Genomic DNA, 15,269 nt, shown 5'->3' on the forward strand with positions numbered 1-15,269 from the left:
ATAACAGTTTAGTGATTGATTAATTGTTATACAGACAAAAAAAAAAGCATATTTGGTGAAAGAACATCAAAGTCACAGCAGTAATTAAGCCAAAACAATACAAAAAATGTAAATACATTACACTTAAGTAGGCCTGTCATGATAACAAATTTTGCTGAGCGATTAATTGTCTCAAAAATTATTGCGATAAACGACAATATTGTTTGAAGACCTTTGTACACTTATTTAATGGAAATGACGTAATAATGCATGTGATTTCTTGCCAAAAATAGATACACATTATTTTCAAAAGAACACTTAACACTGGAACTGATAAACACATCTTTTTATCCAATTAATTTTCAGAAATAATCCTTAGTTGCCCTGGTTCAAACTGATGGATGTTATACAAAAAATAACACTACATCAAGGTTGTTCAAAGCGCGGCCCGAGGGCCGTTTGCAGCCTCCGGACTGATTTTGTGTGGCAGTGATGACCTCAATTCAAGAACAAATTCAATAAATTAGAACAAAGTTACAACTTTTAAATTAAAATCTACTTGCAATAAATGCTAGGCGCAACACAAAGTGATAATCTTTCACAGGATTTCTGGGTTTCCTTCTCTTGTCATGGTAAATAGGACCACATCTATTCCTCGACTCATACTCTAACATACATCAAATCTGCTTTTAACTGCTGTATTAAAAGTTTTAATACAAAAGGAGACGGTGGCTAATTGTCAGACCTTTGTGATGTAAATAAGAACAGTTTCTCATGTAAATATTGTTCAATCTAAAAAAAATTAAGGACAACTCCACCAGTTATTGCGATAATCAACAAGAGTGTTGGAGTGAAGACCAGTTTAAGTAATATAAGGCTTCTAACAAACATTTAACACTGGAAGACATTTTAAATAACCAAAATAAATAAACAAAACACCAGAAACAACAAATCAAATTGATATTGAAGTCTGTAAAATAATGAGCTAGTTGATACCAATACTCCCAATACTCCAGACTGAAGCCCTTTGTCATCCAATCTTTGGTGGAAAGAGAGATACAAGAAAAAAAACAATCACTCAAATGTAAATATCAAGCTCGTTTCAATTTATCAAGCAATTAATTGCGACAAGCTTAGAAATCAGAGCTGATTTATTGGTGCACCCCTCGTTGGTCTGTATTGCCCCGTGGCGACCTGTCCAGGGTGCACCCCACCTCTTGACCTGTGACCTCTGGAGATACGCCCCAAAAAACTGCAGTGGTAGCCCTACAAAGCTTTGCCTTGTGGGTTTAAATTCAAATGTGAACCATGCTTTTTAGGTTTATGGGGGGGAGGAGAAACGTGAAAATCATGTATCATTTCCCATCCACTTCACATTACACACCATACAAGAATGCATACTTTTGGCAAGCACTGTAGATTAATGCTACCTCTAACCAAAAGGTGTGAACATAAGCTATGCTGCTTCTGAGAGAGCATAGCCACAGATTACCAACGTACCCAGGCTGACCCTTGCAAGGCAACAAAAGGCACCTACAATGGGACACAAGAGGATAAAAACCAGACCCCATAGCAATGGAAAGAGTGACTTAGTCTGATGAATCATGATGCTGAATTCTTGGTTAAAAGGAGAAAAAAAAAAAGAGGCAGGTCCCCATGTTTCACGGACCTGGTCCGGTGGCTTTTACATGAAGTTGTTAAAAGTTGTTGCTAGGCATATTTTGGGGGGACAGAAACACACAGACAAAAACAGAAATCAGACCATATTCTGGAGACTTTAAGGGATTTTCTGCTGGGTCAGACATGGAGTTGTGGTTGTTGCAGACCGCAGTACAGATAACAGTGTTGTTGTCGAACTGCATGCTTAACTTGAAAGAAGACAAAAAAAAACATCGACAAATTAAGATGTTTGGGATGCTGCTCCGTTATTATGAAAAATAGCTTAGTACCAAAGAGATGTACTGATTAATTGTGTTCAATCAGAGCTGTTTTTGGTTCCCGCATGGTAAAAAGTCATAATTAACTTTTGACGTTCTTTAATGGATGCAAAAAGTACCGTTGGCGGGAAGGGACCATTTCTTTCCTTTACGATCATCGTATTCAGTGACCACACTGTCGTTATTAGTCGAATAAGTTAACCATGTCGATGGCGAAGGGGGAAAAATAAGTGACTGCACCTTCTCTGTTTTTCCAGCTTAACTGAAATCACAGATCGTGAGGAGGATGCAATAAGAGAAGCAGTAAATGCGAGTGTGTGCATATGTGCCTTCATAGAGTGAACATGCTGAGTGGTCTACCAGACACACACACACACACACACAAGAAGGTGGGCAGTCTGACCTCAGAAACAGTAGCAGAAGACAGTGAGGGGGAGGAAAGTTGAATCCATAACGTCTAATCTTCTGTCTTACTCCAGTTACAATGAAAACACACACAAGCGCCTTTTGTTCACTTAGCAAAGCAGGGCTGGCTTGTTGGCTTTGAAATACATCCATGCAAATGACAATATAAGAGTTAAACAACAAATTTCACAACTTCCATGGATGTGTGCACCGGTTTTACTACTTAAAAGCGGGGATTTATCACGTTCCTGAAATCCTCTCAGAGAGACGACGCGAAGGTAAACAAACTGGAAGAGCGGCGGTGAAGGATCGCAACAGGAAATGTGTGCAAGTATGTGTGGCGCACATATCACCAGTTGAAAACAGATAAAGATTGAAAAAAAAGAGAGAGAGAGAGAAAAAAAAGAAAAAAAGATCGGCACACTGGAGCCGCACCGGCAGAGTCGTCTGACAGCTGTCTGGACTAGATCCGGGGGGTGAGCGGGGGAGAGGAAGGAAGAGAGAGAAATGACAGAGAGATGAGGGACATCCTGTTAGATGAAGAAAAAAAAAACAGAGTGAAACAACTCAAGAGAGAGAGAGAGAGAAGAAAAGTCAGCATCCAGAGTAACGATTCAACGGCCCCCAGTGCCACCGCAGTGGTTAAATGAAAATAAAACAAATAACAGTTTCAAAACTAAATGTGAAGTAGCTTCATTCCACTTAAATGGCAAAAACTTGAATTTGCTTTTGATTAAACAAAAATGGGGAATAGTTGCGCATTTTCAGGTGACATTAAGTGCCTGCATATTTTTCACAGACTCTTAAGTTTTAAATCAATAGGGCTGCAACTAATGATTATTTTATTTCGATTATTCTGATGATTAATCTGATTTTTTATTTTTTTTTCAATTGGCACATTTAACAGATTTTCCATTTAACACATCAGAAATACATTAATAAGAAAACATTTTACGGGGTGTGCTGTGGTGGCGCAGGGGTTAAGCTCAACCCATGTATAGAGGCCTCGACGTGGCCGTCGCAGGTTCGATCCCCGGCCTGGCGACCTTTGCTGCATGTCTTTCCCTCTCTCTCATAACCAATTAGCAATCAAATAAAGGCCACTAGAGCCAATAAAACATTTGAAAAGGAGACATTTTAGTACTTAAAATGCAACAAATATAGCATTCATTTAGTGAATTTTAACGAGGTAAAGCTAAAACTACGCTACTAGAGGAGCTTTGGGTAAAACGCATTTTCAGACATAGATGAAAAATGTATATTTAATTTGCTTAAAAACGGCTCTGAATAAGGTGTTTCTTTCAGCAAACAGCTGAAAGAAAAGTCTGTATACTCCAGCTAACAATTAATCAATAACTAAAGTAGTTGACGACTGTTTCAATAATCGATTAATCATGATAAATCCAATTTATCATGACTGTTTCAGCCCTATGAATCATAAAAATATAATAATTTGTCTACTTTTTTCCTCACCTACATTTCATACCAGGTCTCTATAAATTATCGAGCTAATAAGAGGATGTTGTCATCACGAAGTTGGGATATGTTGATTCATTTTACAAGATTTACAGCTGATGTGTTAAGACAGTAAACAGACCATCAGTCAGTTAACTGTAATATTCCAGAAAGTCGTACTAAAAACTAAATATTTTGGGTCAAATCCAGCTAAATAAGTGATCGTCTCGTTATCATCAGAAAAAAAAATCTAGAAAAATATCACAGAAGTATGAAACTTGTCAAGTTTAGGCTTAAATATTAGTGAAGACCAGCTTTTTCACATGCTCCAAATAGAAATTTGTAAAGACTCTTGGAAATACCACGCGCCATTCATGATGTGCCGGAAAATCCTCCTGAAGCACTTGGAAAGTTTAATGTATTCTGCATATTTAAAGCCACCCCCCCTCTCGGGTCTGAGGCTGTTATGCAAGTCCAAGGTGTTCAGTCTTTCCACTTCTCTGTTCAGAAGTACAATGATGCCACAGAGTTCAAAAGTAGCTGGAAAAAAAATTGGATCTGAGACGCAGCAGCAGAGGGTTTATGTTGGATCCTTCAGAGAGCGAGATCAGTGACAAATTGGTGAAAGTGTGACAGACGAAGGAGAGATTAGCACGTTTTTCTGCCGCTATCGGGCGTGCCACAAAGAAGACTCAATTTAATGAAAACAATTTTGTCGAGAACAAGGAAAAATGTGATTCCACACACTGGGAAAATGTAAATAACATGAAATTATGATGTAATTCATCATAACATTTAGCACGAGTTTGATTCACTGCTGCATAAGAGAAAAACAAAAAAACACAAAAATTATTGCACACAGCTGTGAGCTTCCAAAAAAGCACAGTAGGCAGCGCCGGCGGCCACGAGGTGTCATGCGCCAATCAATGTCAACGAGCCATAAAAAATGTTGCCTTGTTTTGTTGACAGAGTTGACTAATAAAAAGTTTATGGCCAGCCCAAAAATATCCAGATTAAAATAAAAAAAGACTATAGAAGCCCTGCCATCAGCGTTAAAACATCTGTGGGACAAACAGGACACGTTTTATAAGCACTGTGAGAACAGTGTGTCTAACTGCGAGCCACCGCTGACCCCAAAGTTGGAGCTCATCTACTTTCTTTAACAAGTGTGGATTTTTATTTGATTCGTCTCTGAGATTTAGACTAACATTCTGCACATAACTTTTCATCTTAGGTGAATGGAAGTTAAGTACGTCCAAATTTTCAACCGCATTCAATTGAATAGCTCACTCTAGTTTTTAAAACCCACTGTCTGTAAAGGCAATATTGATTTGAAAATGGCCAATTTGCTTTTTTTTTTTTTTACCCCTCCAGGGGGTCTTTTTGTGGGCTCTAGTGTCCCTTATGTGATAGTAGGCTGACAGGAAACGGGGAAGGAGAGGAGGAAGACATGCGGCAAATGTCGTCGGGTCCGGGAGTCGAACCCGCGACGGCCGCGTCGAGGACTCAAGGCCTCCAAATACGGGTCGCGCTAACCGCTACGCCACCACGGCGCGCCTGAATTTGCTTTTTTTTTTGAAGCAGAGTTGTACAAGACAGATGACATACTACAAACTGATTGAAGCGCTTCAATAAGTTAAAATTAAATGGATTGATTTTTCTTTAGTTTGGAAATTCATCATTGACCAGTAAGGCTGTAACAACGATATGATAACATCCCAATATTTCTCACTGGGCTATCTCGCTACGGTCAGCATGGCTCCGCCTGATGAAGCTGTCATAGCAGATGAAATCACATGTTTGGCAGCATTTAGGAACTATAAACAATGAAAGTAGCATCAGACAAGACTTGATCAATATGCAAGCAACTCCAAGTTGTTCGGACGTTGACAGAACTGCTATGACAACCAGCGTCTGGACGTCTAGGGTTACGTTCAGCTTCATCTCAGTCATTAGCAACTGGGAAATGTTTTACTGCAGACCATGCTAGTGGGAGAACTGTCCGAACACTTAAAGAGATAAAAAATAAATAAATTTAAATCAGAAAGACATGAGTTTGTGTGAAAATATCGTGTCCCGTCTTGTAGGTTGTAGATACCTTTGCACCGCTACTGAATAGATATTCTGTTAAACAATTGAAGTTTAGCAAATCTTTCTCCAAAAGAAGAAACACATTTTCCGGTGCTCATTTTTCAGCATTAAGACCATTTTACATGGATTATAACATCTTTAAAACTGCGATGGAAGAGACTTTTACACCTCGTTAAGAAGATCAGTTGTTAAAATGTCGTCCATGACGGCGCCAAATGCTCACTCAAATGTGAGACATGGTTTCTTTCTACGCTCTAGAAGCAGCGCTTCTAGTTTGTATGCGGTCCAACTTTGCAACAACTTTGCAACAATTCTGCCAGTTCCTCGTTGGGTAACGCAGAGATGAATATTGCACGTCTGTCACATCATAACTGTTATCACAGCAGTGGCATCTGAGCTAGTATTTGCATTTTGATTTTAGGGTTACATTATAATCTGACTACCTTTTCTCTGGAAAGCCAAGCAGCCAACAAAGAAAAACTGAGTAAAATAAACTGCAGAGGTTCAGTGGATATGGAGAACAAAGCATTAGTTCACTGTAAAAGACCATAAGCAAAGATATGTTTGTTACAAAGACTGCCAGACATAAATAACTGTGTGAAATGTTGTTTAACGTGAAGCAGACGAGATGAGATTAGACAATAATGTTATCTGTGATCACAGAGTGGAAAAACCTCTGGATACGTGTGAACTCTTTTTTTCCTCCATACTTTTAAGAACTTGCATTGACAGAAAAAAGAAATTACTTTTGAAAAATGTGGAAAATGTCATGAGAAAGAATAATAAGTTGGGTTATGTTTTTTTTTTTTTTTACTTTTTGGTAGTTTATCATGGAAGCAGATGAGTAAGGTGCCATTTGAGATTTGAAGAGGCTTCCTGTCTGTGTTATTTTTTTTTAAGTTTCTTCCAGAGTGACCGATAAAAGAACACAGATAAGAACGAACGTGAAATAAAGATCAACTCCGGCAAGAATATTTGCGCCCTAAACTGCATGCAAACGTTTTCCACACCAATACAAAAGCCATGTGAGCGCTAAACGGGTATAAGAAAACCTGCGGGGCACGTGTGGTCAATTCAAGTATACTGTAGTGATGCAGACTAAACAGAGCTGGAGGAAGTTTGGGTACAGACCTTGGTAGTGCGCTACAAAAATTTAACCACAACACAATGACCCCAAACGCTGCAGGCAAGATCAAGAGAGCACGGCTGAACACATAAAAGCTCTGAATTTTGTTTCTGGGAACCGGCAGCGCATGGAGCCCAATCTATAGCGCTAATTAAATTACTTATAGCACTCCTGAACATAAACAGATGGCTCAACCGAGACATTAGCTGAAAACGAGACTAAATCGGTTATTCTTTCCTAAAACCCAAGTTTAGCTCATTTCCACTGCACTGAAGAGAAAAGAAATATGAAAAGCTTTAATAAATCCTGCTTCGACCGAATGTTTCCCTGATCAGACTCATTGTTTAATGAACAGCGAGATTAAAAATGCATATATCCATCTAAGAACCATCAAAGGAGTTAATGGATTACCTGTGGGATTGACGGACAATATCAGCAGAAATTACACAGTGGCCCCTGTCTCTCCTGCTCTCCTGTCTTTAAAGCTCAGGGGAAAAGTTACAGAAAAATCAGGAAGGTAAACATACAAACAAACACAGACTCTCACACGTTCCTAATGCTCAAAAAAGAGAAGAAGAAAAAAAGGCGAGGTTCCCTGAGTCCGCAAAATGGGATCTTTCATTTGATGGATTCTGGTCAGACCAGACAGCAATAAAGTTGATAAACACATCGGTGTCTTAAAGGCAATTTGCTCAAGAATCAGCGAAGTTAATCGGTGGCCATTATTCGCCTAATTACTGGGATAAAGCGGACTTTTCTGCTAGAGCACTGCATGCTCCAGAAATATATATAATAGGTCAATGAATGAGTCATTAATAGTGCACCGATGAGTCAGAGGAACCAAATCTAGTCAAAGGCTAACCTGGTAAAGTATTTTTAAAGAGGGTAAAGGTCGCGTGGAAACTACTGCAACTTTTAGTGTCCTGATACGACGGAGTAAGAAAAACAAAAATGAGTAAAGTCAAACTATTTGGAAGAAAAGAATCATATGATAATAGACTCATGACACTGTGAGAAGAAAGTCATAGTGTTCTGAGAATAAACTCATTATGAGAATAAGGTTATAAGACATCAAGTCTAAATAATACGAGAATAAAGTCATTATGAGAGTAAAGTAGTAATCTTGGAATAATACAAGAACAAAGCCATATTATCAAAATAAAGTCATAACATTACGAGAATAAGGTAATACGACAGTAAGTTGAAATAATACAACAAAAAGCTGTAATAATGCAATCATGAATAAAAATCATAAATAGTACCTGAATAAATGTGGCAAAAAATTATTATAAGAATTTGTAACCAGAAGAGAAAAAGCTTGTAATGATATGAGAATAAAACTCGTTACCAGAATAAAGTCATAATGTTAGTATAATGAAGTAGTAATTGTATGATAACCCTCATTTATTTGTTATAATAAAAATAAATAAAATGAGGAATGTTGAGCATCTTGTGAAGTTATATTTTGGCAACAGTTTTACAAATAGGATCTACTTGATATTTTAAAACATTAGAATCAAATTATTATCGGAAGCAGAACTCTGAATCAATTGTGTTTCGAAGAAACGATGGCAGACCAGAGGCCTACGTCACATCAGATCTCGATAACCATCGCAGCTTTGGTTATCGACGTTTTGAATCATTTTAAGGTTTTCCTTTGGCAATATTGTCTTTATTCTGCTACTATGACTGTATTCTTCTTATTACTTTATCCTCGTAATTAAAAAAAATAATAATAATCTCTTCGTCCGGCCCTAATACTCCATCGTACTTAATGTGCGATTAAACCAGATATTTTTACAGGCTGAAAAGCAAAACAAACATCTTCCAAACAATCAGCAACAAAGGATTAAAACTTCATAAAAGATGGCATATTGACTGAAGAGAGGCTCTTTAATTTTTGGCTGCTGGAAACAAAATCGCTCATCGTAAAAACTTGGACTCGGTGTGTTGTTGTCAAGGCTGCCAGGTTTCAGGTTTACTTCAGAGCACAGCTAGCTATGAAGCATCTTTTGTGAAGATAGAAACATTAGCCCCACCTCCAGCATGACCTATAACCCAAAACGTGTTATAAAAAAACAACAAGAATGGCGGATTACATGTTGATGGTGGTGCCACCTCATTAAAGTTTCTGCAAAATCCTCCACTCATGTTCTCTTGTTGCGCTAACCGCTAACCTCGGGAGGAGGCTTTATCTACATGTCCCTCACGCCACGTTGAGCGCCACTTGCAGGCCTGGAGGAGTTAAAACATTTTTTTTTTCATTCTCCGCATTTCCGTGTGAATGAAAACATCCCGGTGGACGAGCCCTAGTAGCTCCTGGAACTCCTTTGCCAAAGTTTTGACCTTAACCGCTGAAAATCAGTGAATTATGACAAAAAAATGTCAAAAGTTGGATGGAGATTAATTCGATGCTTGTAAACCAATATGGCAAACATTTCAGCTACTGCGTGTAAGATTTACTTTGAATTTGAGTGCAACACTCTGCCTTTGCCGTCCATTTATTGACGAGAAAAACTTGACGCAAACCATTGAGTTCCACAAGCGGTCGATGTGGTCGTTTCTGATGCGTTTCTGCCCCGAAACTAAGGAAGGACTTTCATCTCAGTCATCAACTTCCTGCCTTTTCTCCTTTAACGCAGAAACTCTCATGAATCAGCAAGTCCACGTGTAACAGTAGAAGGAAAAACACAAGACACACAATGACACGGAGTGACAGTGGATGAAAAATGCACGTGAATTTCCTTGCCTGCGAGAGTGCAACACGCACAGAGAGCAGGAAGAACGGCGGCATGACTCTTTCAGTCGCATCACGCCAACAGGGGTCTGATGGGGAGAATGGATCGCACGTTTATCCTCATAGCTTTGTGTTGCCGAGCAGACAAAATGGAAGATACAATTCATCTAAATATTCTTCTCACGTATTTCAACTTTAAAAAAGAAAAAAAAGAAATCTTCCTCATTTGAAGAAACCCCAGTTTCTGTGCGAATCGTGCCAACTTACGCAGCAGACGAGGAGGGAGTGGAGGGAAAACATGATGCAGTGCAAGGATAATTAAATTCAATTCAATTCTAAAGTACTTTATTGATCCCAAAGGGAAGTTAAATAGAAAATAGACAGCACTCATGAAGCCACGGATTTCTCTTTTTTTTTTTTTAATTCAGCACATAAAGTCCACCACTAACATCACACAAGGAATGCTGTTCTTCATTTTCCTTTCTTTTTTAAATGACTAATATAATTTGAGCATAAAAAATGTTAATTGTCTGGGGGAAAGAATAGGAATTATTATGACGTTATTATCATTAATTTAGGCCCTTTAAAAGACATCTTTACTCTCTAGGTCTTGATTTCAGTGGAGATTCAATAATATTTATCGTTCCAGAAATTGGAAATAAAAATCTAGACTGGGTATCAGTGACAATGTGCCCAATCCATAAGGGCAGGTCTATTCAGTCTAATTCTGTGCTTTGTGCTCTGAGCATTATTTTTTATTTTACATTATATTTAAAAGTCCTAATTGCACTTTCGGACCCATTTGACAGAAGGTCTATTGTAGTTTATGTTTGCATGTTTGACCAAAGTAGTCAAAGTATTGTTTTCGTCAGTTTCAGTTTCTTTACTATCTATTTTACATTGACTGTTGTACTGCTAATTAAACACACACTTTTTTTTGTTTCATTTTAAAGCTTCCCCTTGATTCATTTGGCTACATTTGGAATAGATTAGACGCATCTAATTTAGAAATACGTTTTTGTCATACTTCAAACTTGAGACTAAACATGATTTTTGAATCGTATTAAATTTTGAAGAAATAAATTTTTTTTTTTTTTTTAAAAAGGCAACTGAATTGCTTCGTACTTACTTCGCCTTTCCTATATTCATTTTTCTACCTAGAGCCAGAAGACTGAACTTCTGGCTTTCAGCTTCTATGCACCACAAATCTGGAGCAAACTTCCAGAAAACTGCAAAGACGCTGAAACACTTAGTGTTTTTTTAATAAAGACTAAAGACTGCATAGAGTTGCCTTTGACTTCTAGTTACTGGAACATTGGTCAATATATTGAATTTATATCTGCTTGATAAAATGCACTGTTCATTGATTGTTAAATAATTGGTTACTGGTTTCTGGTCATTTCAACAAATTTTCTTTCCTCCGAGGGCGACACAGTTTTGGTCAGCTGGTTGATAACTGGACACGGTCGACACGGTGTTTTCACGAGAAACTCATCAAAACGTCTTTTGAAATGGAAAAAAGAGAATCGCCATTTAGGTTCTGGAACGGCACGCGGTTCCTCTGTTGTAACTTGCTGTCGGACGTTTATTCAAAAATTAAGGGATGTGTGCATGCAAACAGATTCCAAGGTTTGCGGCAAATTTTTTGTTTTTAGAAATCAATCAAGTTGTTTGTTGTACAATTATTAAAAGATTATGTCTTTGAAGGTCCAAAGTTCGTATGACATTCATTGTCTATTAACTTCTTCTCATCTATATCTGATAGAAAGCCACCACTTTATTGCAAACTGATTGGCTGAAGCTTTCACAACAGACACATCTGAGAAATTATTTTTAAAGGTTCATCACTAAAACCCAAAGTTTATTCAACATAATGACCAAAACTTAAAACAGCTGGAAGAATACTTACCACGCAACATAAACCATAATCTTTTCATTTTCTTTTGTCCAGACAAACCATTCTTTCAGACGTAGGAGGATGAGGGGAAACAACACATTGCAATTAAAGGACCACCACCGCATCGGCTGTGCATTTAGAACCAACACTGCATTCCAATCTGAAATCGCATTCGGCCACAACTGAATCCAAACGCAACGTCTGAGACGCAAACAACAAGCCCAATGAAGAACTCAAGTCACTGGAAATTGGGTCATCATTCTAAATGATGCGAGTAGCACTTTGAATGGGTTTCTGACCAGGAAAGGCTCTCTGAGGTTTCACATTCTTGGCATTCCGTTGAAGACCACTGCGGCACATTTAAAACTATCGTCCATATGGAGAGGAAGAGAGAGAGACCCCAGGCGGACCGGACCGGACCAGAACTGGATGTGTTTGAGTAACAATTTCTCTTCACGACACTACTTAGTCCTCAATAAGCCACAGTTCAGTCTACTGGAGTTAGAACCGGTATGGCTAGCTGCAGCATAGAAATGAAGCTCAGAAACTTAAGCAGGAAAATTTAAGGTACTCTACTACTGGTTACAACTTTTTAACATAAGCACTACTGCACTGAACTTAGACATGAAGATTTTAATGTTGGAAATGAAGTTTAAACCACGGAGGCTGAAGAAACGGCATATTACGATTAGAGGATCTGAGGCTGCCATTTTTGCTCCAAATACTTCGTTATACAACTTAGTCATTCATGTTTTGCTATGACAAAGCCATGGTTAATTTACCAGAAGGTGAAGACTTAAAAAAAGAAGAACCTGTCTGTAATTGTTTTCACCATTTACATAAACATAAATCTACTAATTTGGTATGTGAGCACTTTTTCTGGCCTAAGCAAGGATCAGATTCCATCAAAACCAGAAATAACTTACAGCAATATAAATTTACTGTGACGTTCACTTTTAAAAAGAGTCTAAACAGAATGTCTCTTTATTTCAAGATGGATATCATTTCTCAGTTTGATCGTGTCCTGAGAATCTATAAAAATATGATCCTTTTGTGTGGAAAGATCTTGAGAACACATTCAACTTGATTCAAATGAAAGCTGTTTTAGCAGAAGTTTAACTGTTTTTAATTAGGTTCTTAATTATACATTGATTATAATATATAATTATACGACGTCTTCAGTATTTTATATGTGATTATTGCATTTTTTAAGGCTTGTGTTTTCCATTCAGGGTATGTAGGACATTTTGTCCCTCGTCTTGACCATGATTCCATGCCAAAACAAGATAATATATCGGTTAAATACAATAAAAGATCATTTCCAGGACGTTTCATTGCAACATTTTAAAAGCGTCTTGAAAGAAAGCTATTTTCATATACTTTAAGCCTCAATGCAAACACTGATAAAGTACAGTGTTTTGAAATATTCTGCAAATTGAAAAAATATGCCTAGAAATATTATCCATAACCGCATTACACAGCACAGTGGTCGGTGCATAATTTAAAAGCAACTTCTGTGAAAAGTCAAGGTTACTGAAAGTAAACTGAGATGTGTTATTAATTTATGTATCGTTATCCCCCAAACTACTGCAGGTAGTTCAAGGAAAGACATAGATGCAACGTTTAGCAGCGAAGCTAACCAAACATAAACAGTGAAGTCAGCTAATGTTTGCTAACAAGGTAGGCTTATAAGCTGCACTTGTATATCTTTCAGTACATTTTTAAGTGTTATTCGCTTAAATGTGACGTTACTAATTCTCTCCAACTAGTCAGAATACCATGTATGTGTTTGACACAACAATTTCCCACAATACATGAGTTATTACACCCAGCAGACCTAGTAAAAACCGCTAGCATGCAGGCTAACAGTGTGCTAGCATAACTAAGTGGCGTAAGAAGGGGGGTTTAAATTTTGCTTACCTGTCAACCGCAGCTTTACTGGGCCATTTCTCCTTACTCCTTGGTTCGACATTCCCTTTTGATATTCCACTTTAATGAATATTAACAAGAAGTGTCTAATTCACACGTTAGCATGTAGCTTTGTCCAATAAAATGTATCTCCCAAAAACGATCCCTGGGCTAGCTCGGGGTTAGCTTCTTGTAGTATCACCATAGCAGATCACGCTGACTGTGCATGCAACGAAACGCTCTCACAATTAGATCCCTTCCAATACACTCCCTTCCACCGGAGCCCATTTTTTAACAGAAAAACACAGACGTAGAGGAAATACGCGTAGCTACATGCCCGACTGCGGGTCGTGTCAAGAGGAGCGACACGGATTAGGTGAGCGGTTTGTCCCCCATCCGGACAGGCGTCTCCACTGCCCGAGCTGCTAGAACTCAAGTTGGGGGAAATAGTTGTAAAGACTGCGCTGCTGCAGGCAAGCAGACGTACATCCGGTGTGGAGTCGAGGCGGCTCCCTTCCAAAGAGACTTGTTCGCTCCACCAAATGCATTTTTACACGGTGTATTACGGCGCTTCTGGCCAATGGTGCGTTCAAGTCAACTGAGGATTATCAGTGCTGAAATAATATGTCCAAACGTCAGTAAGACTTTATTTAGCACTTCATGACGAAAACATGAGGTGCTGCTGTCTGCTTTTTAAAAATTTTTTATTACTGATCATCACTGATAATGCAAAATCAGTGATAAAAGATAAACAAAAAATAAAATTAAGGTAATATTCTGAAATACAAATCGATATGTATGTAAATGTAGGTTTGTATGTTTTAGTTTCCTATTCTAAAAATTAAAAACCGCAATGCAGACAATGATAGACCAAGTACCGTCCTATTTTTGTCTAACTTCTTTCAGTTGATGGGTGTCTCTAATTAACGCAGTTGTTGTGAATTAACAAGCCAGAAACTTACAAAAGGCATCATCATCTGGGCTTTTCCCAAGACCTTTTAAAAGGAGTCATAATCCTCATATGCAAACTAGGTAAAGTAAACTTTTAATATTTTGGCATTTAATTGACGATCCTGAGAAAAGAGAAAAAGTTTAATTTGATTTAATATCAGTGAGAAAACAGTGCACATATTCATACAGAAAATGTGTAATTTGTACTATCTTAACCTATGCTTTATGTCTTGGTTAAGTAAAGGGAAAATGAATTATTAGTAAAATATAGATTATCCGATGCTCAGGATGTCTTTGAATGCACAATAGGCACTCTTACTGTAAAACACTGTTTAGAAGCGCAAAACCTCGACGGCAGAGCAGGAACCGCGTCTCGATACCGAAACTTTACTTGACAGAAACTGCCAACGGCGTTCAAAAAAAAATGTAGATACGTATAACAATTCAACCCAGTGTATTGTTCATACAGTCAAAGCAAAACCTAACTTAGTGACCTATGACATTTTGTACGTCGTTGCTTTATTTTGAAAGTTTCTCAAACATAATGTGACAGATGAATTTACTTGAACTTTCAGTTCACGACTAGACAATTGCTAAAAGTTAACTCAGCTGTTGGAACTAAAACATTTTACGCTATGAAGCCTTCTGATTGTCATTGTCAAGTGTGGCCATTATTTTAACATCTAAGATTAAACTGCCAATTTAATTATATGGACTAAAATGCAACTATTAATTGGTCTGAGACTGCATTACAATGGTTATAGATTCTGAAGTTATTTCTAC

The 15,269-nt window shown here is 37.9% G+C and overlaps 1 protein-coding gene across 2 annotated transcripts in view; it reads right to left on the reverse strand.

Annotated features, from left to right (window-relative positions):
- Window positions 1-14,042, reverse strand: part of LOC102234869 (E3 ubiquitin-protein ligase SMURF2-like) — a 63,587-nt gene extending 49,545 nt beyond the window's left edge. For both annotated transcript variants that reach the window (XM_023333816.1, XM_023333815.1), the window contains exon 1: window positions 13,548-14,042. In XM_023333816.1, coding sequence (XP_023189584.1) covers window positions 13,548-13,599 — 52 coding nt within the window. In that variant the 5' untranslated portion in view covers window positions 13,600-14,042. The remainder of the gene's footprint in view (window positions 1-13,547) is intronic.
- Between the last annotated feature and the right edge of the window lie 1,227 nt (window positions 14,043-15,269).

The sequence above is a fragment of the Xiphophorus maculatus genome, chromosome 5 (assembly GCF_002775205.1).
Source record: "Xiphophorus maculatus strain JP 163 A chromosome 5, X_maculatus-5.0-male, whole genome shotgun sequence".
NCBI classification, from domain to species: Eukaryota; Metazoa; Chordata; class Actinopteri; order Cyprinodontiformes; family Poeciliidae; genus Xiphophorus; species Xiphophorus maculatus.